This window comes from Phallusia mammillata, chromosome 6 (assembly GCF_965637545.1).
Source record: "Phallusia mammillata chromosome 6, kaPhaMamm4.hap1.1, whole genome shotgun sequence".
In the NCBI taxonomy this organism is placed as follows: domain Eukaryota; kingdom Metazoa; phylum Chordata; class Ascidiacea; order Phlebobranchia; family Ascidiidae; genus Phallusia; species Phallusia mammillata.
In genome coordinates, this window is record NC_137257.1 from 18,244,426 (window position 1) to 18,268,227 (window position 23,802).

Sequence of the window (23,802 nt, forward strand, 5' to 3'; positions counted from 1 at the left end):
AAATTTCAATAAATTTAAAGCATTCTTTCTTTATCAAACGAGCGTTACAAAACCAGCGTTAAAAATTTTACGTTTCGGGGGCCTGTGGGTGAACCGGTGGGTAATTCGGGATCAAACTTCTGGAGGATCAAGTTTGGATTAATAACTAACATATGTCCAAATTTGAATAAATTTGAAGCGCTCTTTCTTTACCAAACGAGCGTTACAAAACCAGCGGTAAAAATTTTACGTTTCGGGGGCCTGTGGGTGAACCGCTGGGTAATTCGGGGTCAAACTTCTGGAGGATCAAGTTTGGATTAATAACTAACATATGTCCAAATTTGAATAAATTTGAAGCACTCTTTCTTTACCAAACGAACGTTACAAACCAGCGTTAGACAGAAAAAAGAAAAAAAGAAAAAAAGAAAAAAAATACGGACAAAAACAATATGTGTCCCCTTCAGGGAAGGGGACCCATAATTAGCAAATAGGATTTAAAGCTTTAATTTAGGGGCTGGCAACGATTGGCAATTTTTCATTGATTGTCAAATATTTTTAGAATTCCTATTCAAAAAATTTTCAACAAAAAATTATTTAGTGTGTTATGATGTCATAGTTAAAAAACAACCCTAAACATCCAAATCTCTGTGTGTTATGTTTTGTGGCACAAACTATTACACACAAAAATGTTGGCACATAAAATGATCGCCGTTTTGACGTTACAAGTAAACACACAATTATAATCATAAAAGTACATAAATATAAGGTATATATTAGGGATGGGCCGAGCCGAGCCAGAACCCGAGTACTCGGTACCGAGCATCGCTGTTTTCAATGCTTGGTGCTCGGCCGAGCAGTTGCACAAACTGACCCGAGCGTTAATTGGCATATTCACGCCCTGCATATGTATAACTAGTGTTCTAAACGGTGTCTATGAACAAAAACGAATGATTTTTCAAATGCACTAGATGGTGGAAAAACGCGTATTTTATTGGCATGTACAGCTTAACAAAACACCGCCGGTGACGTAAGAGGCCTTGTAGAGCTAAAACGTAAAAAGGGGATTTTTTTGTGGCGTCATAATGCACCAAGCGTGCTCGGCCGAGCACCGAGCATTCAAGTGAGATGCTCGGTGCTCGACCAAACAGAACATTTGCAGTTTTGGCACATCCCTAGTATATATGTAAACTAAATGATGCTTTTCTTAGATAAAGTTTATTTGCCGGAAGAGTAACACTTATAAAAGTAAATAAGTTATAACTATCATGCGTTCAAAGCTAATCCTTATTAACCCACTAACCATGGAATCCAATTACTTCACCAGGAATTAGTAAGTAGCAACATCTTTTGCAGAAAATGTGGCCGCATATTCGACAATGGTGTCGGCGTCTAAAGGTTGTAAAGTGATCTCCACATTCATAGCATTCATGACAATGTTCATCGGGCATCCAGAACTGTCTGAGATTTCCTTCACTCGATGATGAAAAACTTGAACGTCCCTGTTGCTGCAAAACATAGCAGAATAAATAAAAAAGAGAAAGTATCAGTTGGTTATAAAAGGGATACAAATTTGTTTGTTTATTTGCCGTTACAAAGCTTTGTTAACCTTTAATGTCAGGAAATTTTTAACTTAGTTTAAATCGCATTGTTGGTGACTCATGTTTCATGTGAACAGATTTAAAGCTTCTATAAATCACAGCAAATGTTACTTTGATAAAACCTGCTGATATTGCCAAGATATGTATCTACAGTACAAAACAGACTTACGTAAATACTAGTGATGCACTGAATTCGCTTCAAAAGTTGCTACATAATTTCGGCCAAATCTTAAATCCCCCTTGCATTAAATATATTCTGAAATTTCTGATTGATGTTTTTAACTTAGCCTTGTGTCATTATTGCAAGTCAACTGGTTTGTGGCACTCCAAAATCACTTTAACAATGCATAAGCTGTACTTAACTTCTAATATTTTTCAAACAATGTGGCTTGTACTTTTTAGACGCAACAATTAGTTAGTTCATATTATGTTATATTGGCGATATTTATAGTATGGGTGAAAATTTCATACAATTAAAACAAATCCAAAAATTTGGTTGCGGCTGAATTTTCAAAAAAAGTTTGGGTCGAAACATGGGAAAAGCATATATTTGGCCGAAATGTTTGGTTAACTGTAACTTCGGTGCATCACTAGTAAATACCTAATTTACTTTTGCAGTCTACTTCTTTTGGGTCACATTTTTTTACATAACTTCATAAAAACAGTTTTAAAGTGTGACATATTCCTAACAGCTAAATACTTGAAACAAAAAAACAAAAATATTAGCTTAAAAGCATGCACAGATGGCAGGAACTTTAACAGGAAATTATGTTTTACAGGACATGAACACTGACATATTTTTGTAATAAATAAGTGAATTAGGATGTAGAAAGATCTACTTACCTTAACTTGACCGTTATTTCCGCTGATCATGCGCGGAATATCCCGAAACATCGTAGAAAAGTTTTTTAAACGTACTTCCACCTCGCTTCCCTGGAGGAACTCTCGTGTCTGAAAAGTTTTTAGAAAGTCATCAACATCGCTCAGAATTTGATTTTATTTACCGGCCAAAATATATTCAAAAAGAAACCAACGTAATATCCAAACTTGCATGGTTTTCTACATACTACAGTAAACCTGTAGTAGATTCGGTTAATCCATTACTTAATTTGGCAAAAACTTGAGGTACAAATGAATTGTAATGTGTAAGGCTTCAACTAATAGACATCATTTAATCCAATTCTTTGCCTAATCTGGACAATTTTTTTGGGCCAAATGAGTCCGAATTAACCGAGGTATGCATTGTTCTACCTTTTTACTAAATCACAAACTATTTCCCATTTTTATCTGCAACAAAAAGCTTGGCAAATTGAAAAAAGGCAGTCTGTTCCACAAGTTTATTGCACCAACCCATGACAATTTTAATTTTTAAACCAAACAAAGAAATTTAATGCACAGCCATTTCGGAAAAGCATAGTTAAGCAGGCTCAAACAATATATATAATTATTTAGCTATTACTGCTGCAGTTCACAAGCCAATTCCATAAAATATATATATTGAGAAATCTCAGTAGCATGTAATTGGCACTCGTAGTTTTGTGTGCAAGCGTTGTTTTAAATTAGTCGGTTTTAAACATACATAACTTGGAACTAAAAACTGGTAAAAACAAAGGTTAGATAATCAGATGACAATAATGCAGTTAAAAACATGAAAAAATGTTACTATTACTTTCAAAACATGTTTCTTTTTGCAAATTAGTTTCATAACGTTTATTACCAGTATATACCTTGTAAACAGGTGTCAATTCAAGTGTACCAGGGCGCATTTTTGCCAGAATTTTATCTTTTGCTGGTCGAAAATCTTCACTGTTTAGCTGAAAAGTTGGATGACTTGATCCTGAATGTAAAATTTGAACATTAAGTACAGAAACATTTTTATATGTATGAAAACTGTTTATATATAACAGTAGCAGCAAAATGCATCGAAACCAAAAAATGCATTCTTTTACGAACAAACTAGTTGATCATTTACAATACACTACTTAACATATATATCTAAAACTGACAGAGAATCATGGCTTTTAAAGGGTAGGTATTGTACAACAGACCACAAGGGTACCTTAGCACATGCTAGTGTTACACAAACTCATTGGCCAATTTCAAAAAGTTATGTATTCACAGTGTACAACTATTTGATATTGGATATTCACAAATTAGCTGACATTTTCATGACTCGAAAATTTGTAAATAGTGCATTTTCTAAGATAAGATAACTATGACCTTTTATCAAAATTGCACAAGAAAATCATTAACTTCTCAACAATGCAACAGAAGAAAACCATAAAACTCTACAATATATGTAGTTGGGTTTTATGAAGGCAATCATCAATTAATGATGTTTAGTTTAAAGGATGTGAATTGGCAACTAACAGTGGGTGATTGCCTGTGACACATTAGGCAATAACATCACAGGTCAACAAACACAAAATGCATCAACATTTTACTGCAGCATGGTCTGAAGAAAATACAATTCACTTTACAGAAAAAGGTACATGTGAGTCTTAAACAGTGGTTCCCAACCTTTTTGTAGTCACGGACCCCTTTAATAAATTTTATAGGTCTGCGAACCCCCAACGTAATTTAGTCTTGTTATGTTTTTCGTTTTCCTGCAATATACGTTTCCTGCTTATTTGATCAACCGTCACAGATCCTCAATCTCAATAAAGTTCTGTACTGTAGCAGTTAATGCAACGAAGAGATAAATTTTCTGGTGTACAATACTTGAAACAAAACACAATAAGTTTTATTGTTAATGTGTGTTGTGATGCCACAATGGAGGTAACAATTACAAGGTTTCCTGACCCAAGGGTTTAATAAACGATTTGCACTCAGATACAGGATTGTAAAAATCGTTATGGAACTTAAAAATATTGTATTGTTGTTAATGCTACTACAAATGTTTGCCTCCACGGTCCGCCAACCCCAGGTTGAGAACCACTGGTCTAAAATATCTTTGCATTATATGCACTGCACCTCGTAATACAGTTTTACACATTCTGATCATGAGAATTGACCAACACATTTTAATCTTGCATATCTTCCATAAAAACATGAAAAAAGTTGTTGAAAAAAAGTTGTTGAAAATTTGTCATGTGTACTTAAATATATGGATATTTAGTGTGTCACTTTTTACGAAAAAAAAAATTTATTTAACAATACATTTATTAACATTTGATTTGATAGTTTACAGTTTGTACAGATAGATAATGTTAATCACATGACCTATTTGTCAAACTTTTTAATGCAATAAACTAGATTATGCAAATAAGTAGATGCTTACAATTGAGTTTTATGATCTATTTCTATATGTCAATAAAATTTTTCATTTAATCTGTATGCAAAAGAAATTAACCAGTACAGCCAAAGTTTTTCCAATGCACAGTCAAAGTGTGGGGATCAACATATACATTTAGATCAGCGACGTGATAATATGCAGTCAAATTAAAAGTTTGAGTAATGCATCTGCTTCCTATTTTCGCCACACAATCACATAGTCTACCTTTCTTAGGAGAAGTTGCTGGGGACTTTCCCCAGTTTGAAGACAGACTGGAGCTAGACGGTTGATCGTAAACTGTGTTTGACTCTTCAATGACATGTCTTGGAGAAACAGACTCATCTTTCTTCTCTAACAGTCAAAAAAAGCTTGTGTTATATACTTTTACGAGATACTGTTCATTTAATTATGGAAATGGGAAGGTAACTTATGATTGGTAATTAAAAATTGTACACTAAACAGAAACAGAAAAAAAACCTTCAGAGCAGAAATTACATTCAAATATATTAACTGTTTGCCATTGCATCACAATTTGTCAGGTCTACTTACAGTTTCTCTTACATAAAATAAATGGTTTGTGGTTTGTCATTGTAGCTATATATATAAATGGTACATGCATTAAATCTGCTTGGTAATGTCCCAGTTTAGAATTTGTAATCACTAAAAAATACCTTTCTTAAAACTAAATAGTCCCAAAACAGACTGAAGAATGGTTGATCTTGTCAAGGAATTTTCTTCCTTTAAAGGCTCGAAAAATGTGATGGTATCAGTCTCCACATTGATGTTAGGCATTTTTACTATCTGGTCCAGTTGATGAGGCACTAGAATCCAATAGTTTGCACAAACATATTTCTAACAGGCCAGAGAGCAAATTTTATTCACATAAGGTGCAGACCTAAACACACTGGATTAAAAATACAAACAAGGTCTTTATTGCACACATTTTAACAATCCCTGCTAGTGCTGTATAACCATTACCAGAGTTCCTCTTAAGAAATCTTTCAAAAATCTAGTCTCTTTTGGCAAGAAATAAATAACAATTTCTTGTGAGAAATTATGTCATGTATCACAAACAAAAAAGGTAATTGCAATACCTCTTATTACAGCATGTAATTTTTTGTTTAAACTCGCCTCTAGAGCGCACTGGGCACATTACTTTTTTTCTTTTCTCCTCAAACAGCCATTTTTAACGTGCATTGCAACTAAACTTTTACCTTTCACAGGTAGTAGTCATGCTTAGTTGCGTTATAATAACTATAACACGATCCAGAGTTACTTTATTTTTTTCTTGGTAGCGAACCACCACTAGCGATCGCCACTAGAAGTGAAAAAGCGTAAAATCGGAAATTTTTGTTTGTTTTTGTTAGAAATTTTGTTTCAATGCAAATTTCGAAACTCTTGAGATTCTCGACAAACAAAAAAGTTCAGAAATAGAGGAACCCTAGATGTAACAGCAACAAGTCATATTCACTATAAACTTGAGTTCTCACAAAGTTTTATTAAAAAAAGGTGGCACACTTTTGCATAGCTTAAGTTTAAACAATAAAAGTGTAAAGTTTTTTATAAGTTGCGTAATGTTTTCCTGAAAAACTGCGCCGAAACCCTAACAACTTTCTCAAGTCACAAGTAGTTCATTGGTAAAACAACCAAAGTAGAACCTGCAAGCTATCAAATTTTTCTTACTATAACAAAAAGTCTTACGAAAGTCAGTCAGGATCAAACAAAAACCGAAATGCATTGCAGCCGAACTAAATCTGATTTGGTTGCAAGACAGGGGATTTTCTGAACATTTGCGAATGTGGTAACCGACTTACGTTACCTATGAAATCGTACATGGACCCTAACCACCTGATTCGTCAGAAAATCATCGATTTATCCTGCAGTAATCCTGTAGAAAGTTTCTAGTCTGACCATAGGTCTGACAAAGAGATTCGAATAAGAAATATTCATATGTTTGTTGCACTCCTAAATTTTTCATAGTGTTTCAATGGTCACTAAACAGAAAATGGATGACAGTAACGTTTATTCACAGTGCCAGTCAGCAACAAATACAAGTATAACCTACACAAGGCAATCGATGTAACTAAAGAAAAAACCCAAAAAAGTTAAGAAAGGCTTATTTAAATTTAAGAAAAGCTAATTTTAATTCCAAAGTCATTAGAATCACGATCAAATTTCGTAGTCTGTGGAAAAATTGCGTTGTAGCTTTACTGCGGAATGTATTCAACACATTTGCTTGCTTTATACACGTCAAACATGTGCCTTAACAGTCACTGCACTTTTTGCACGATTCATTCGATTTCGACTCGACATTTTTTCGCGAAAGTTTTGTTCGGCAGTTCGTATGTCTCTGGGTCGCGCTAGACGGGACCAGAACTCGATGTCAATGCGTTTCGGTAGCAACTTCTCTTTAGGCGTGGGTTTAGCCACAGTCCGTGTATCTTCGTCGCCTTTTCTTACCAAAACCTCTTGCGCCATGCAGTTTGCCTGAGGAAATAAGTTATATTCAGGATTAATATAAGTCGGGGTTTAGCAAATGCCGAAACGCCAAAACGAGCACAGTTTACTTGAGTGTTTTTTTTAACCTTTTTTAAATCACGGAAATAAAACAAACAAGCGCACACTTTCTACTGCTGCATTAAACAGCAACAGGCTCACCCAATTACATTCTTATTATTACACAACAATAAATAAAGCGAATAGAACTTTCAAACTGATGATAGTGGATAATTATTTACTTTCATAAAAGAAAAGCTATTTACGCCTTATGTGTTAAACCAGTGATTTTCAAACAGTATTCCATGGAGCAATTAATAGTCAAACTGATATTTTTCACTGGTTTAGCTGAGGCTAATTGCCAATGGTTATGCTAAGGAAAAACTAGTGCAAGACAGTGTAAAATAACATACCCAGCAGTAAAATGTACAAGCTCCTTTGTTGATTTTGTGTATTCGTTCGTATGTGACATCCTTTAGCACGAAAATAACACGGCGTGCAGTAGAAAGAGGCACCGATGAAGGGTCACATAGCGCCACCCTGCGAGTAACTGACAAACGACCCAGTTTCCCAAGGAGAGCATGAAGAGCAGTCCAGTCCTGAAAACAAAATTCGTTTGGTCTTATTATGATGGACCGGAGCACACTTTAACAGAAGCGTTTATTCAGTACAGAGTTGTCGGGTCGGTCTTTGTGGGTTTGGAACAATACGTTTTGGGACTATACGTTTCGGTATTGTTTTAAAAAAGGTTTTAGGGGTTTGTACCGGTTCAGGCCCGCTTGCAACTTTATTGAGTTATCAAAAGCCTTTTCAGCTTGTTTTTCTTGCATTTTTTAAAATTTGAAAGCAGTTGATTTGACTGATTCTCAAACTGTGTCATGACGCAGCAGGACCGCGAAATATCCGCCTTCGCAGGTAGTAAAAGCTCACCAAATGCAGTCACAAATGTCACGTTCAAGTTGCCAACCGGTTTCTTTAAATAACAGTTCGACTTATATCCTGAAAAGTGTGCCAATAAAACAAATTAGTTCAACAGTGTCGGCTTTGAATGTTTAAGGATCACTACATTTAACGAGGGCGAATAAAAAGAAAACCTCTTTGTTATATTTGTTGCGCACAGTTTTTATACCATCGCAATATTGGTAACTTACTAGAAAAATCATTCTACGAGTCAAAACTGGTATTCCTGCAAACTTTAATACAAATTAGCCTATACTTCGCTAAGATGGCCGAGTGGTTTACGCAAACCCTATCTATCTACAAGGTTTTGTGTTCTAACCCTAGTCGCTTGTGTTACATTAAGCAAGAAACTTGAGCGGCATTGCTCCAACCCAGTGGTTTCCGACGGACTGAACTAATTAAGTTAAGTTCAGAAACTGCATAAGTCGAATAAATAATAAATAAATCAACGGATTTGCAATAAAATGAGGCAGCTCGAAGGCGAACTCATTGTGATCATAACGCATTCAGGCCTTCCCACTGAGGACAAAAATGAAACAAACAAACTTACATTGATTTTTCTTTCGTTTTCGCCAAGCAACAAAAACGTGGCCAATACTGACGCTTTAACGACATCTGGCGGTGATTGGAAGCTGTGGATTTCAGACACCACTTGTCGGGACATCGCTAAAATGGCTGACCTGTACTTTTGCAGATCGCCCAGTTGTTTAACTAACGCACGACCCCGCTCTACGTCATCGCGAAACGAATTGTCGTCACTTTTTGGTAGATGGTCTTCTGTTTCGTTGTCAATCTACAGTAGAGGTGTTAAGTTAAATAGGAGTTTTACATAACAAGCCTAAATATAATAGCATTAGGCCAATATACAATCAATAAGCTACAAACACCAGCTGCACTAATGAGATAGTTGCAATAGGAAAAATGCTTTGTAATTAACAAATTACTTTGCATCAGAACCATCCCTACATTTTCCCATATATTATCAAACTTTGCTTGATTTTTATGCTTAAGTTCAAGCGTACACATCTCTTTTGCTATTCTCAAGCTTGTCACCGGTTCTTATTTAACTAATGACAGCCATTGATGTCCATAATGTCCAAACAAAAAAATAGGCAACGGTAAGGGTGATCTATTTTTACTAAACGTTGTTTTGTCAATAAAGCACCACGGCCTATTTCTCTCACACATATTCTATTGATGTCCATGTGCCCGAACGAATCCGGTTAATCACATCACCAGTTTGTCATGTTTTTATACAACTAACCGGATAGTTCGATTAACCAGACAATTGTCTCAGCAAATGACTACGGTTGGGATTTACGATTCATATGCAATTAACCGGTTTTACGATTAACGAAATGCTTTCAACTTAAAATTTCTTTCGCAAACCAAACCTGATAAAGTAGGTGTTCCAACGTTTCAACGTTTCTTTGTTTCAGTGCAGTTTTTAGGTTGTCAACATATTGATCAGCTGTTCGCTTCCTAAGCATCTCCTGGGCTGTGTTGAGCAGCAGTTTTTCATCTTTACTTAGATCGCCATCGCCAAAGTAACGCCGGAACTCGCAAAGAGCTTGCCAAAGGTCAGCTCTGCAAAGCAAATAGTTATTTAAATTATTCCGAAAATATTGAAACATAATGCGTTTAACTGCACAAAGAGCTGGTCAAATTGGGTATGCAATTAGCCGGATTCGTTTTACAATCCCTGTTAACTAAATAATGTTTAACAAATATACCAAAAAGTTGTATCACGTCCGTATGGTACAATTAAGATAAAACATGAATTCGTGACTAGAATCAGCCCTGGAGCGTTCATGCACTCATTTCTAAATCATAGTTAGCCAGGCATATTAAAGGCGTTATTCCGAATCAACCGGTCACCAAGCATCCCACATTGGAAGGCATAGGCTTAAAAATCGATACAGTGCAAAGAAACAATATGTACTAGAAGTACAATAATTTACAACTCACCGGTCACCGCTTTCTATCGACTCCTTCAATTTCCCTGTCATGCCCAACTTTAACTTCTCCCATAAAACGTTGCTCTCCGTTTCCAACTGTCTTTTCGTTTCAAGCAGCTCAACCCGATGCAAACTCTTTTCAGCCTTTCTAAGCAACGTAATATTCTTTGAATCCTGAGCGCCCCATGCCTGTCTCATCCTGGGCACTGTTGAGGCAGGCTTTGGAGCAGAAGCACTGTTCGGTCGAGGATTGTTTGTTGCCTTTTTCCTTCCTCTTGGTTCGCTTTTTGTGGTTTCAAATCGAACAGTTTTTGTAATTTTCCGATCTGAACCATGTAGAGCAATTACATTGACATTTTGCTGGGTAGGTTTCTGAGCAGTTCTTTGGGACTCAAACATGTTTGTAGATCGTAAAATACTTGGACCCAATGTCTTGCTGCGTTCCGGGCGCGCAGTTTTGGGTCTGGGTGGCTGTTTTGTACGGGCCAAAACACGTTCCTGTCTAGCACTTTGCGATTTTTTCGTGCCATTATTTCGCCTATCTTTTTTGCCGCTTTTTCGAATCAAATACGACGTCTTGTCGTCCACGATAACTTGTTTATCTCGAGTCCTCTTCTCTGCCTCATCAAGAAGCGATTGGTTCCCTTCGTCCGGAAGACAAACCATCCTGAAAGCATTTACTGCCTCCCGTAGAGGTTGCGAGTTGGTTTCTTCAGTCAGTAAGGCCTTTTTAAGCTGATGTCTCGCTGCAGCGATTTGCTTTAGTTTTAAATCGCCATCAGCGTTCTGCTGCCTCTCTTGCAGTAAAGCTGAGGCCTCTCGTGCATCCGATATTGAACGCAAAAACTGGTCCTGCTGTGGCCGTGAGAGGTACTCAAGTACTTCAATATGAGACTCGACGCCAGAAATCGCTGTAGCAAGTTCGTCAGTTGTGTCAAGCGCTAAAGCTGAAAGTAACTTTGATTTTAGGTCTTGTGCCTTATTCCTCTGCTCTTCAACTTGCGCAAGAGCGCTCTTTGCACTCTCAAGAGCTTTCGGAGCAATTCTATTTTCCTCTGTAATAAGGTGTGTGATTTTGGTGATAAGCTTATACGCTCCGTCCACGTCTTTGCGCATGGCGATGTTTTCTGTTTCTTCCTCCAGGCATTCCTCGAGGCTTTTTGACGGCATGACCTTTAACCCGGGTTTTGGGGAACCACCTATTACATCCAAGTCGTTGGAAATCACTCGAGCAGCGAGTTCTACATTCTTGTGCCGCAAACGAACGGCCTCGTCCGACTCGACATTGTGTTTGTCCATGATCTCGCGCGCCCTCGTGAGGTCAGTATCAACGGATAAAACCTGACACGAGTTGGCGCGCGCAATCGCTTCTTTAATGCTCTTAATGTCTTTGCCCTCCAAAGCCATGGCAAGCTCTTGTTTAGCATCATCAGCTCGCAGTTTTCGAAACTTTAAGTCGCTTAGTTCCCTTTGTGCGCGCAATGCGAGTGGATGAACTGGCGATATGTATAGCTCCCGGGATAGCGAAATATTTGCCTTAATTTCGGTTTCGTTGCCTTCAGATATCGCTTTTCGCATGTTATCCAAACAGGAACGCTTTTTGTCGCGAATTTTGTTCAAATGCTCTTGCGCCTCGACGACCGTGGGATCATGGCCAGGAAGAATTGTGTCTTTTAAGGCTTTTACAATTTCGACTTCGTTGTTTGCAAGTACAGCTCGGTGTAAAGCATACCGATGGGAGTTTTCGTTGTTCTCTGACTGGAGTCTAGAGATTCGTATTTCTGCCAACTGCAGGCCAGCAGACTTTTTCAACTTACCAAATAATTCCTCTGGAAACATAAGACCCAAAGACGTTTGAATATCACCTAAATATTGTGTATGGTGGTTTTCGCTGTTATCGACGTCTATGCTTGGTAAACGTGTCAAGGCGTTTAAACCATCCTCTAGGTTGGCTGCAATTTTCTCTATCTCAATCAGTGCCTTTGTGTGCTCTTGCGTGCTTAGAAACAATGTCAATGTCTTTTCGGCGCGTAACATATTGGAGTACCGGTTAAAAATTTTAACTGCCAACTCGGCCTCTCGTACTGCTAAGTAATCCTCAGCAATAGCTTCGCAGTTATTGCCAATGCCTTCGAGATCCAGTACCCTTTTTAGGCACTTATGTCTGGCATTATCGAGACTGCGTATAGAGGACCGTGATACGTCAATAGCTTTAGATAGTTTCTCTGTGGCCTCAGTTAGAGTTTGGCGCACTTCTTCAAGCATTGCAGCTCGGTCAAAGCTAGGGATCTGGCCGTTACCAAGAGGGCCAAGAGTTTCGCTGGAAGTGCTACAACACGTTTCACTGTACTTTTGCGCAAGTTCTGTGAGGCGTCTAGTGACTTCACGTAGACGTAGATTCATCGCATCCACGGCCGTTGAACAAACTCGAAACGGCCGCACCACATTCTGAACAGCCCGGGTAACAGTTTTTGTATGTTCCATAACGTAGGAACACATTTCTTTTACATTATCGTGCATTGGACCGTTTCCATTTGAAGTTGGAATTTTAGATTCAGGTTTTGTGATTTCCATTGCCTGGATTACGTCGTTAGCGGCGCTAGCGTGCTGACTAAGGTGCTGGTACTGCTTGTTACGTAGAGTAAGGATGACATCATTGGAGAACGCGGCGCTACGCGCAAGGGAAGTTATCACGTGGTTTTCGATTGCCGCAACGACCATTGGTGGAACTTCATATGTCTGTTAAAGAAAACATGTTGTTAAAAGTATAATTAGGTTGCGTAAACAAAAATTTTGTGTAGTAAGTGACCTTGGTATTTTCGACAAGACGTTTTGTTCGCTTCATGTCTCTCTGTCGAACGCTTTCTGCAAGTCGCGCAATCGTCTTGTTTTGCTTGCATTTTAACAGTTCTTGAAGTACCCTAAACAGAAGTACAGTTTTGTTAAAAACAAACAGTAATACATCACAGGCTCTGTAGCGCCACCAGTGTTATGTTTTCATAACTAAGATTCATGAGTAGCGTTTGTGTACGTATTTATTGTTACGTTTAGTGCCAGGTGGCGGTATGGGCGTTTTTTTCAGTCAGATTTCAGTTACTACCTTGTCTTTCACCAAGCGAAATAAACTCAACCCAACTCAGACTTTATTTTTATTTTACCTGGCGCAAGCAGTTTGTTATTTTTTACAAATTCGGGTCACTACCGAAACGAATAGTGTGCAGAAGCATACAAGTTAATTCGGCTAAGGCACTTTTTGTAACATGAGTTGAAAAAAAGTCACAAAGATAATATAGCCCCAGCTGCAATACGATATAAGACTTACTACCAATCGACCCTATTGATGCTAACAGTGCTAACACGTTTTTTGAAAAAAATGAAAAACAGCTTGTAATTTTGCTACATACAATTTTGCTGCACATTGTCATTATACCTTGTTCCTTCGCGGAAAATTGGGTCTTCGAGGTTTAACTTTAATCGCTTCCAACGTTGCAGTGCTTCCCGCAAAGAAAAAACTTTTCCCGTTTCGATTGTCCGTTCCAACTCCTGCAACATAACATATTAGTAAAAGCGAAACACTGCATTTTCAGCAGACATATGAAAGGAAACAACTGCTAGTCGTTGTTCTATCATTGCCAGGTTGGCAAATGCGTAGGTGCAATATATGCAATGTTAACCAATGCAACCAACGTTATAGTGGCGTGTGTTGCAAGACGTATTGGGTTAATTTAATTTAACAAAAATCAACCAAAGATATGATTAATCTTTTCGGTAGTGTGAGGGATCAGAAAATAACCAACGCAAACGACAAGGGTATAATCTATAATCTACCATAATATCAAGGTAAAAAAGTTATATTACCAAACTGTTACTAATCGGGCCGAACTTTTTGAGTCGAAAATCAGGCCGGACTTATCGAATTTGAGTAAATCATGTTTGCCTCTTGAAATAACAATTGGTTCCAAACAGATGAATTTATAACATGTTTAGGCAACTGCAAAAAATGTTTTAAATTTTTGCTCATTTGGGCCAACAACCCCTAGCGGGTTCTGATTTTGGGATAAAACAAACATTTTATGAGGCTGTATTTTCATAACCAATCAACCTACTTCACGGGGAAAGCTTGGATTAGCAGCAATCATCTTTTCCTCTTCTCGGAGAACATCCATCAGTTTGCGAGCACTTTCGATATCACTCTTTAGTAAAAGTGTATCCACCTCTTCACAAGCCCATATTGCTGACTCGATCTCACGTATGTCAGATTGCTTAATGGCGTACTGAAGTGTGTCCCGGCGCTAAAACCGTACAAAGTAATTGCTAGACAATTGGAGGACCAACTGGCGACTGACAAAAGTTTTTTAAAAAACGGATCAAGTCCTTGCGCGGCTTAGACGCTGTTCTTCATTAGACAGTGCACAAAGACTTAGCGATTACAGCAGGTTGCTTTTTTCTTTTGTGTGTTAGTTTAATAATGGACTTTGTTGTTACCTTTTTTCTCGATGATGCCCACAAGGCCGAAATATGTCTCGTTTACCACTATTTGTTAACTGATTCTGAAGCACTACGTTGCTTCGTCAATTATTCTTACAAAAAACTGACCAGGTTTGTATTTAAAAGCCTCCAGGATTCGAACCCCACACGAAAGCAATAACAAACTTCAACCATTGTGTGTTAAAACAAGGTGTGCAACCTGTGGTCGGTAAAACACGCAAAATACTGCTCTATGTAGGCTACCCACCTTGGCGATTTGCATGGCGGTAGAGGCTGATTCTAGCAATCCTTCGCTGTCCTGCAATGAAAGCTCTTTGTATGTTTGGATTGCTGCCTGAAGCTCCGAGATGTGATTGCCATGTAAAAGAGATTGAAGACGGGCGGTGGCTTCTTTCCATTTCTGGAGTCTATGAACATTTACATCATGTTATGGATAAAAATAAGTTTATGCCCAGCTCACCGTTGTAAATTATTTTGAAAATAATCACATTTTAGTGGACTTTATATCAACCAATACCTAATTATTGGCTATAATACTCGTAACACTATACATATGTAAACATTCGTGATACGTGTTGTCGTTTATCGTCTACTTGCTTGGAAATAAGGTAAAACGTGTGCCTTAGAATTGTGTGGGTAAAAAGGTATATCTACCAAACGCATAGATTAAAAAATGTGCGTTTTAATCTTTTGTGATTTCTTTTTTAGAAGCCTTGCACATATGCTTTTCAGTGTAGCTTCCATATTTTGTTGGATATTAGTATGTTTGCAAAGATAATCAATTTTGTTTGGCCTGTCAACACCGTAATATATTACCTTGTTTGCTCATTTTGGAGCACACGAGATTTAGAAAGCAAGCCGCTTGAGATTGCTTCATTCACTGCTCTTTCCAATCTGTGTGTATCTCTGCTTTCGGCAGCTTTCGTCAGTTCGGCCTCAAACGACTTCACAACCTGATCAAGTTTCATTCCAATCAATTGCTAGGATAAGCTTTGAGACAATGGAAACGTGCATTGTCACACAACAGTGGACATTTTTATCTTGTTCGTATGAAAACAGCAGTAAACAACTACTAACTTAATCTCAACTAGTGAAAACGTTTTGACAAAATATGGTTTGAAATTTGCAATAAAAGTATGACAGCAATTTATCGTTTTTTAAACGCTTTTGTTTTGCCGTGCAAAAACCTATGAAAATATTGTTTTTAGACAGAATTTTGATATTTCCATATTGTAGGTTTACTGCAGGCTGTCTACTGTTCACAAAGCAACATACACAAACCATGTGACCCTGTTAAAAGCTATCTTGTCTAATCTGTACGTCAGTGGTTCTAAAACTTTTTTTGTTGCGACGCCCCTGGAAAAGTTTTCTGGACTTGCGACGCACCAGCAAAAAAAGTTAAGGGGGAAAATTATTAGTAAAGTTAGGTTTATTGATACAACAACAAAAAGCCACAAAACGGAAATATTCTGCGACGACCTTGGTAAATTTAAACGACGCAAAAGGGCGTCGCGACGGTTTGAGAACGAGTGCTGTAAGTGATGATAAAGACGTTTAAATGTGGCCACCTAAGCGTTGCGTCGAAACAAAAACTGTTTAAGTTCCTTGTGGAATAAATAGCACAGTTCGCCACTTATCGAACTTTATATAGCAGAATGCTACTACTAGTGGTAGTAACAGATAACTTTGCAATTGCAGTTGAATAAGTCTGCTGTTGATTGAGATGCTTTTTTCGAAAACTATATTACTATAGTTTATAAGCAAGCTAACTTAAAAAACACACTTCAAAACCAAGAACCTTTAACCGTAAGAGCTGTGTTGACAAGCTGTGTTGACTGTCAACCGGTTAGAGCAGGGCCAACGATCGTACGCGTCTCAGTTTACATTTGATTTGTGCAACAAAGCAAACTTAAAATATAAAGCTTACCTTAGATTTTGACACACCCGATGTGACCTTTGTGACGTCATGAGGGACGATCTTGGCTCTTTGCTGGTTTCTGTCAACTCCACCTAAACACCAGGTCAGTAGCGCAGCCATTTCAGGCTAATAAGCACCGATTTAACGCATTTCATTTGTCTCAGGTCTTTCATACCTTTCCGACATTTTCACTTTATTAGGGCAGTGCACCTTCGCATTGTGTTACATGGTTCCTTTGGTTTGAGAGAGTGCCAACTAAAGCGATATTGAATCAGATTAGCCTTTCAATGTATATCATATTTCCACACAGGCTCATTGTTTGCGCATTACACGAGACAAATGTTCTGAAGCCCGTACCCGCCCAAAACGCCGGAAAAAATTCTACGGTTTTCAAACCTGACGCCTAACTTGAGTTGTAATTCATTGTTTCATCATAATATCCACAGGTATTAAAACAAAATTAAAATCAAGCAATCCCTCCCAACCCTAAACCCCTCGGCAAAAAATAATAATTCCTCAAAAGTCTTGCGAAGATAACCGCAACCAATCGCTTGACTGTACGTCATAAAATATAATAGTCAGCCTATCTGTGATCTCAGCACCGCGATTATATACAATCATTTTTTTTAAGTAAAAAATACACAAGCAACCACACATACAAAATTGAATTTCAGGCTTTGACCAGATCACCACACTGATTGTATTGAAGAATCACGCCGATGACATGTGGCAGACAGTAGATAGGTCAGGTAAGAATAATTTTATGTGGCCTTAAAGTTCTTTTGCTGAACAGAACAAGAGAGTTGTTGGTACGCAAACAGATTTTCTGCTCATGCTAAGCGAACAATATACGAAATAACAGTCTTAAACCAATGTACCAAGCAGTAGGCTATTGTAAACGGGCCTGAAACTGGAGCCCGAACCCGAAAGTACAAACCCGAAACCCAGTCCGATCCGGAATCGTCTTTGGGAACCCGATTAGGCCGGAAAGTTTGATTGACAGGCGTATACATTAAAGCTGCAGAAATGACCAAGACAAACAACACAATAGATAAAAATTGGTCTTAAACAATTAAGCGTTTTAGGACTGTTTGACATTAGGTCAGGTCCGACAACTGGCAAGTAAATTTATTTTTGAAAAAATACTGACACAGAGTGTAAGGACAGGCCCGAATCAAGCAGGTATTTTTTTAATAAACCCAAGCCCAAACCCGGCCTGAAAAGCCCAGTCTGACTTATAACTCTGGTACCAAGTATCGATTTGTTAAATTGCTATAAGGCACTGGCAGGGCATGGTTTGTCAAATTGCTCCATTTACAACTTCAAGGCAAACGCCAACTTTTTGTTTAACTTTAACGCAAGATTCAGCCGAAAGGCCATTGTGCGCAACAACATGGTCAAGACAGTATAAAGCTACTGTATGTAACGATAGCTGATTCGGTTTCATATGAAACATTTCTGTGATGTAATCTTGTTTGTGATCTTTTTCAGTACGACATTTACGTGGCACATGCTTAATTTTGTGTGTGTGGAACGGCTATCAAACAAAATTCCATTAATAAATGAATACTAGTTTGGTCAACATACAGTTTTTGTAACATCTTTTTCGTACGAGTCAACCAGCATCTTAAAAGCGAGTTTAGTCGATCATTTTTACCATCATATGTAGCATATGTTTATATTTGCGGGTTTGAATTGTGATGTTTCTGCATCCGCTAATAAGATTGCATGCGCTTTTGGTAAAACAATACAGTAGCAAAAACTGCACGCGGGTAAATCGGACTATAGCCTACAGTTGTTTGTTTCCAGATGTTACAAAAAGGTCATTTTAAGGATTTTTAACATGCCACTGGGCTACATTTCTAAAATTGAAGTAAGTTACTGGTCTACTCCCAGCCTGCGATTCATACAACCTTTTAAATGGGTTGTTAAAAAAAAATCCTAATTAAAAAAAAAGGAATTAGATAACTGTATCTGAACCTGGATATCACAAGACTTAAAGAAATTGATATCTGTCACTGCAACACGATTGTGATTGTGAACTATACCGCTCAACAAGGCTGACAAACTACTAGATTCCATGTGATATTTTAACTGGTACATACTTGGTTTTATTTACTGCACATATTAATCAAATGCAAAACAGTTATATCATACAAGCACCTTAGTAGTTAATGGATTAAAAATATCAAGGACAAAACCATACAATTGTTTTCATGAAGCAAACTATTAAAATGGTTAAGACAAGGAAAAGTAACAGAACAAAAACTCATTGGGGAAATTTAGCAAAGAATTGATAACTGAGTTCAAAACTGTGCTACACAGGCAGATGTATTGATTAGGCCAGACCACTATAAGTACATATTTTCTGTAATAATCTTTGGCCATTGCTACGCACATGATGAGAAAAAGCAGAAAATTGCATCTTTTCTTGCTGCTACATTTTAGCGTCCATGAATACAGAAGCTTTTTTCTGTGATTATTTACAAAACAACAGGTATACATAAATGTTGGAATGGTAAAGGCAAAAGTTGAGGTGACCATGAAGTAATTACAGATGTTATAAAAAACACAATTTATGAAGATTTGCAAACGACACAGAAACTTTAATCAAATTACTAATGTAGTATTTCACAATGACTATGAAACCATGCCCTCGTTGGGAGTTTGTGGTTGAAGAAAATGTGAAAAATTATCATTATAAACATTACAATAAGATATTGCAGGAAAGAAACATAAAAAAACAAAGAAATAAAAAAGTTTTTTTTTCCTTTTTGGTACAAATGTTAATTCTCCAGGTTAGTGTGACAAACCATTCCCAGTCTGTCAATGTCAACATCAAATACTTCTGCATCATGGGCACCCTGGACATCTTTCAGCATATGTTTAATGTCCTGCGATGACATTCTTTCCTTTGTAAGCAGATACAGAAACCCACCCCCTCCAGCCCCACAAAGTGACTGACCATACACATAAGGAGCGAATTTCTTCATCATTCTGGTACACAGATCTGGTTCACAGCCGGAAGCCATTACTTTTTTTTGCACCCAATATGCTTCGATGCACTGACCAATGGCTTTCAGATCCCCATTGTTAAAGGCCGTAGCACATTTTTCTGCATTTTCTCTAAGGTTAAAGCAGTTTTCCATTATGTCAGATCGTTTTGTGTACCAATTCCTTAAAACAGTTTGAAGAAGATTTCTAGCAAGGCGGGTTTTGCCAGTGTACACCAACTTTAGTCGACTAACAAATGTGTTATAAAATTTATCAGAAATTTTAAGATTTTCTGCTGTAATTTGCAGTGGCAGACCAACAGCTGAACGAGAAATTTTTACACCACCCAGCAAACCTCCTACTTGGTCTTGCCAACCACCACCTGTTGTAAGCATTTGCTCCACAACCAGCACTGAATGAAGCAAAGAATTTACATCAACTGCAAGACCTGATGCTCGGTATAGCACAGCCATTGCTGCACCAGCCAAAATGCTGCTTGTCCCCAGACCAGAACCCCTTGGAAGCTGGGACCATGTTTGAAGCTCATAACCACCACCAAACTTTGACATCAATTGGTTTTGCAAAGTTTCAGTTGACTCTGGGTCAACTATTCCAGCCAAAACACAGCAAGCTTTTAACAATGCACCTGGGGCCTGTGGTTGAAAATAATTTGACATCTGGTCGGTGGTTAAACATTCAATGGTCTGTGTTTCGCTTTCTGTTTCTCCAAGCAGGGTAAGGACGATTTTGGGACACTTGATTTTTTTCACTCTGGCACCAATGGGTCGTTTTCCATTCAAAAGTATAGCAACATTGACAACAGAGCCCCCATGTTCATAGCAAATTGGTGGTGTGTCTGTCCACCCTCCGGATAAGTCAATTCTTGCAGGGCATTCAGCACAATACCACATGTCAAATGACAAAGGTGCACATGGAGAAGTTTTGATAAACTGAGAGGCACTTTTAACGGCATGTCGAATAAGTATCTGTTCTGCACCCTCGTAATGGCGTGATGCCCGAATAAGCGAATCAGGATGACCCAACCATTTTTTCCTTATTGCAGCCAACCCTAAAACACCGCCTTTAACAAACCCTTTTTCCAGTAAAGTTAATGGCTGCTTCCATTCCTTGTTAGCTGATGGACCACTTCTCAGAATTCCTTTACTTCCAGCCATGACACCCAAGACATCAGCTGTGCATGCAAAACACCTTGCTGACAGATCGGGCCTTTGTTGTTTGTTTTCAGTGCATTCTACAGCCTTAATGGCAACCTCATCCAAAAAATTTAGGATAACTTCATGTTGCTGTGTAGCCACAAATGCATCCAAAAATGGCAGAAGACTGATGCTGAAATTATTCAACAGAATATCACCAATCATATGACAAGACACTTTATGAAATATAGATTGCTGATATTCAAGCTCAAGACTAAAGTCAACATGTTCAAGCATTTCACATAGTGAACATCTCCAACAGTCAAGCCAGTACTGAAACATGTCATTGCTGTAGCTATCCTCCAAGAGGTTAATACTAGACATAATGTCTACTGTTTGTCTTGGATGAAAGATTGGAAAAAGTCTGGCCATAAACAGTGTATTTTTCTGATCTGCTAAATTCTTTTTCAACATAAGATTTCTATAGCTCATAGGAAGGGGTGGAGATTGGGCAGTAGATGCGGAAATCACATATGACCGTGGAATTACTACAGCCTTGCTTTCATATAGATTTTCTGGCATGTTTTCAACCTTTTCATTTACATTTTCCACCACTTGCATTAGTGTATCAGTGTTTCGGAGTGCAGCAAACAAACGGGTCGGTTCTCTGTCACAGAAACTGACAAACATTCCAATTACTGTGCTATTGGAAGGGATACTTTTATTACCCAAAGCCTGACTTGACTTTTCATCCAACCCATACACATAACAGTTGCTTCCAATTTTCAGATTTGCAGTTATATGGCTATGTAAGATGCATGTGTTGTCACCAATTACTGCACCTTCTTCAACAATAGAATTAATCAGTAAAGTATCCTGTGATACAGAATTTGGTTTCAATACATGACTGTGAACACGCATACTAAATATATGACCGGAAAGATTTGAAATATTGCACAAGTTTTTGCATAATTTTTGAGATGTCTCCATCATGTCCATGTAACAATGCTCACCATTTTCTAACACAAGCGCTTTCATTGGGACACTTCGAAGGAATTTCCACAATACAGCACGGGCATTATGCATCATCTGTTTTTTCTTGTGTTTACTCTGAGGTGAAACACGCCCATACCTCCCTGATCTCTTACCTCTAACAAACTCATCTTCTGTTACATTAGTAGCCATTGGTAGTAAAATATCAAAGAACAATGATAGACCCAATGGGTCCATACCACTGTCAATGCCTAAATAAGTGCATGCATCCAATGGTGGAGTAACATGGGTAGATAGAAGTTTTTCAGCAGCACTTACTGAAAAGAAAACGATCCCAGTAACAACGGCAACTGAATCATTTCTTAAAGTACACTTTGTTAGCATTTCTGAATTGCCCTGAAATATTAAATCACCAACAGTGTTGTCATCGTTAATGCAATACACCCCATGCTTAGTTGCATATTCAACAGTGGCTGGTACAGAAATGCACAAAACACCATCACCTACATTCATTTTCTCCCAGTTCAGCACAGTATCATCATCCAGCTTTAAAAGCATGTCACTACTGCAAACCCACAAGCCAGGGGGTGAGTTAATAGCAAGTTTTGACGACACAGTGTTAAAGAGTGAATCAAAGTTGGTCACCAAACCTCGGGAACCACCATGTTGTGGCACTAAAGGCAAACATGCAAAACTTCTACCACAGGGGTCATAAGGAAAATATCGCCCAAAATGTACTATCAATATTCGGGCAGTGGACAATACATCAGAGGTTACCACAGTGTGACCATTCTTTGCTGATAAATGCTCTGTTAAGATTAATAAAGCGTTAAGTGTAGCCCCACCACTACCAACCCCGTCTTGAGGATCTTCAATGCACAAGATGTCCAAGTCTGCTGGTAAAAAGCCAAGTTGCTTTTTTAGGTCCATTTGATGTTGAATTGCATCTGCATATTGCTTGGTTTTGCAGGTAATCAGAAGAGACGTCCAAGCACATTGTTTTTTACCCATTACAGAAGATATAATCAGTGCTGAAAAAGAAAGTATTTTTTTCCGATTGTGAAGTATTTTTAAATACTTAAAGGGATATACTCAGTGTAGTAATTGCCTTATTTGATGTTGCAACTTGTAAGAAGTTTTCCACAAAATCTCAGCTACTACACTCAAGTATAATTTTCAATTTGCTAGTAAAAACTACAAACATTTCAAAGCCAGTTGTTTTTTTATCTTTCGCTTGAAACTGTTGCTGTTTCCAAATGTTGTCTTGCTGTTTTGTGACATGTACGATAGTACACAGACGCACAGAACCGATTTGATGACCTGTCCATTTACATAGCAGTTTTACTGCACGCACAAACACTGGCGCACTTTGGCCCCATGCATTTTTTCACTTGCTTTGCTGGTTAGCTTGCTTTGTTGTCATCAAAACTCAAGAAATATGTTGCGTGACGTAAATATTTTACTTATGGGGGATTTTCCCATAAATATATGTACCTGAATAATTTTTTTCACTCTTTCCCCATTTTTTTAAATATAGTGAGATACATACTTTTTTACAATTAGCTTAGGCCTACCATACGTCCTCTTTTACGAAAACATGTCCTCCTTTTTAACAAAAACCAAGTTGTCCTCCGAAACCAAGAAAAAGTGCTCAAATGTCATCCTTTTTAAAGAATTTCTTATTTACCTAATAGATATGCATATGTAAGATATGTGACAGCTATACATCTTTAGCATATTTTTTTTTAAATGCAGGTGGATTTTTTGGAAAACACAAGCTTATTTTAGTGTTGGATGTGATAAACGTTAAACTTTATCCAAACTATTCTATCCCGTCCAGTTTCCGAGGCTTTTATTTTTTGGGGGACCTTAAAGTATTTTTTTCATGTTCTTTTCAACAATGTGTTCTCCTTTTGGAGTATGGAAATATGGTAGGCCTAAATTAGCTGCTACCACGTACCACCTAGGAGTGGAAATAAGTATGACACTC

At 37.8% G+C, this 23,802-nt stretch overlaps 3 protein-coding genes across 4 annotated transcripts in view; all 3 read right to left on the reverse strand.

Annotated features, from left to right (window-relative positions):
- Window positions 1–5,773, reverse strand: part of LOC145231909 (1-phosphatidylinositol 3-phosphate 5-kinase-like) — a 43,733-nt gene extending 37,960 nt beyond the window's left edge. The window contains exons 1-5 of one of the 2 annotated variants that reach the window (XM_080096373.1): window positions 5,523–5,773; window positions 5,077–5,202; window positions 3,305–3,414; window positions 2,421–2,528; window positions 1,280–1,478 (exon numbers count right to left, since the gene is read on the reverse strand). In XM_080096373.1, coding sequence (XP_079952499.1) covers window positions 1,280–1,478; window positions 2,421–2,528; window positions 3,305–3,414; window positions 5,077–5,202; window positions 5,523–5,643 — 664 coding nt within the window. In that variant the 5' untranslated portion in view covers window positions 5,644–5,773. Of the gene's footprint in view, window positions 1–1,279; window positions 1,485–2,420; window positions 2,529–3,304; window positions 3,415–5,076; window positions 5,203–5,522 lie in introns of both variants that reach the window. The other variant, XM_080096371.1, reaches the window with a different exon arrangement.
- A 1,084-nt stretch (window positions 5,774–6,857) lies between these two features.
- On the reverse strand, window positions 6,858–17,146 carry LOC145232299 (uncharacterized). Its single transcript, XM_080096894.1, has 11 exons — window positions 16,681–17,146; window positions 15,570–15,706; window positions 15,001–15,160; window positions 14,372–14,557; window positions 13,696–13,808; window positions 13,075–13,186; window positions 10,276–13,004; window positions 9,702–9,894; window positions 8,858–9,100; window positions 7,761–7,946; window positions 6,858–7,338 (listed from the first exon to the last, which is right to left on the reverse strand). The coding sequence occupies exons 1-11, from the start codon at window positions 16,789–16,791 to the stop codon at window positions 7,102–7,104; spliced, it is 4,407 nt and encodes a 1,468-aa protein (XP_079953020.1). The 5' UTR covers window positions 16,792–17,146; the 3' UTR covers window positions 6,858–7,101.
- A 1,619-nt stretch (window positions 17,147–18,765) lies between these two features.
- LOC145232300 (L-fucose kinase-like) lies at window positions 18,766–23,226 on the reverse strand. The gene has a single exon (XM_080096895.1). It carries the CDS (start codon window positions 22,821–22,823, stop codon window positions 19,458–19,460), a length of 3,366 nt encoding a protein of 1,121 aa, XP_079953021.1. The 5' UTR covers window positions 22,824–23,226; the 3' UTR covers window positions 18,766–19,457.
- Window positions 23,227–23,802: the final 576 nt, after the last annotated feature.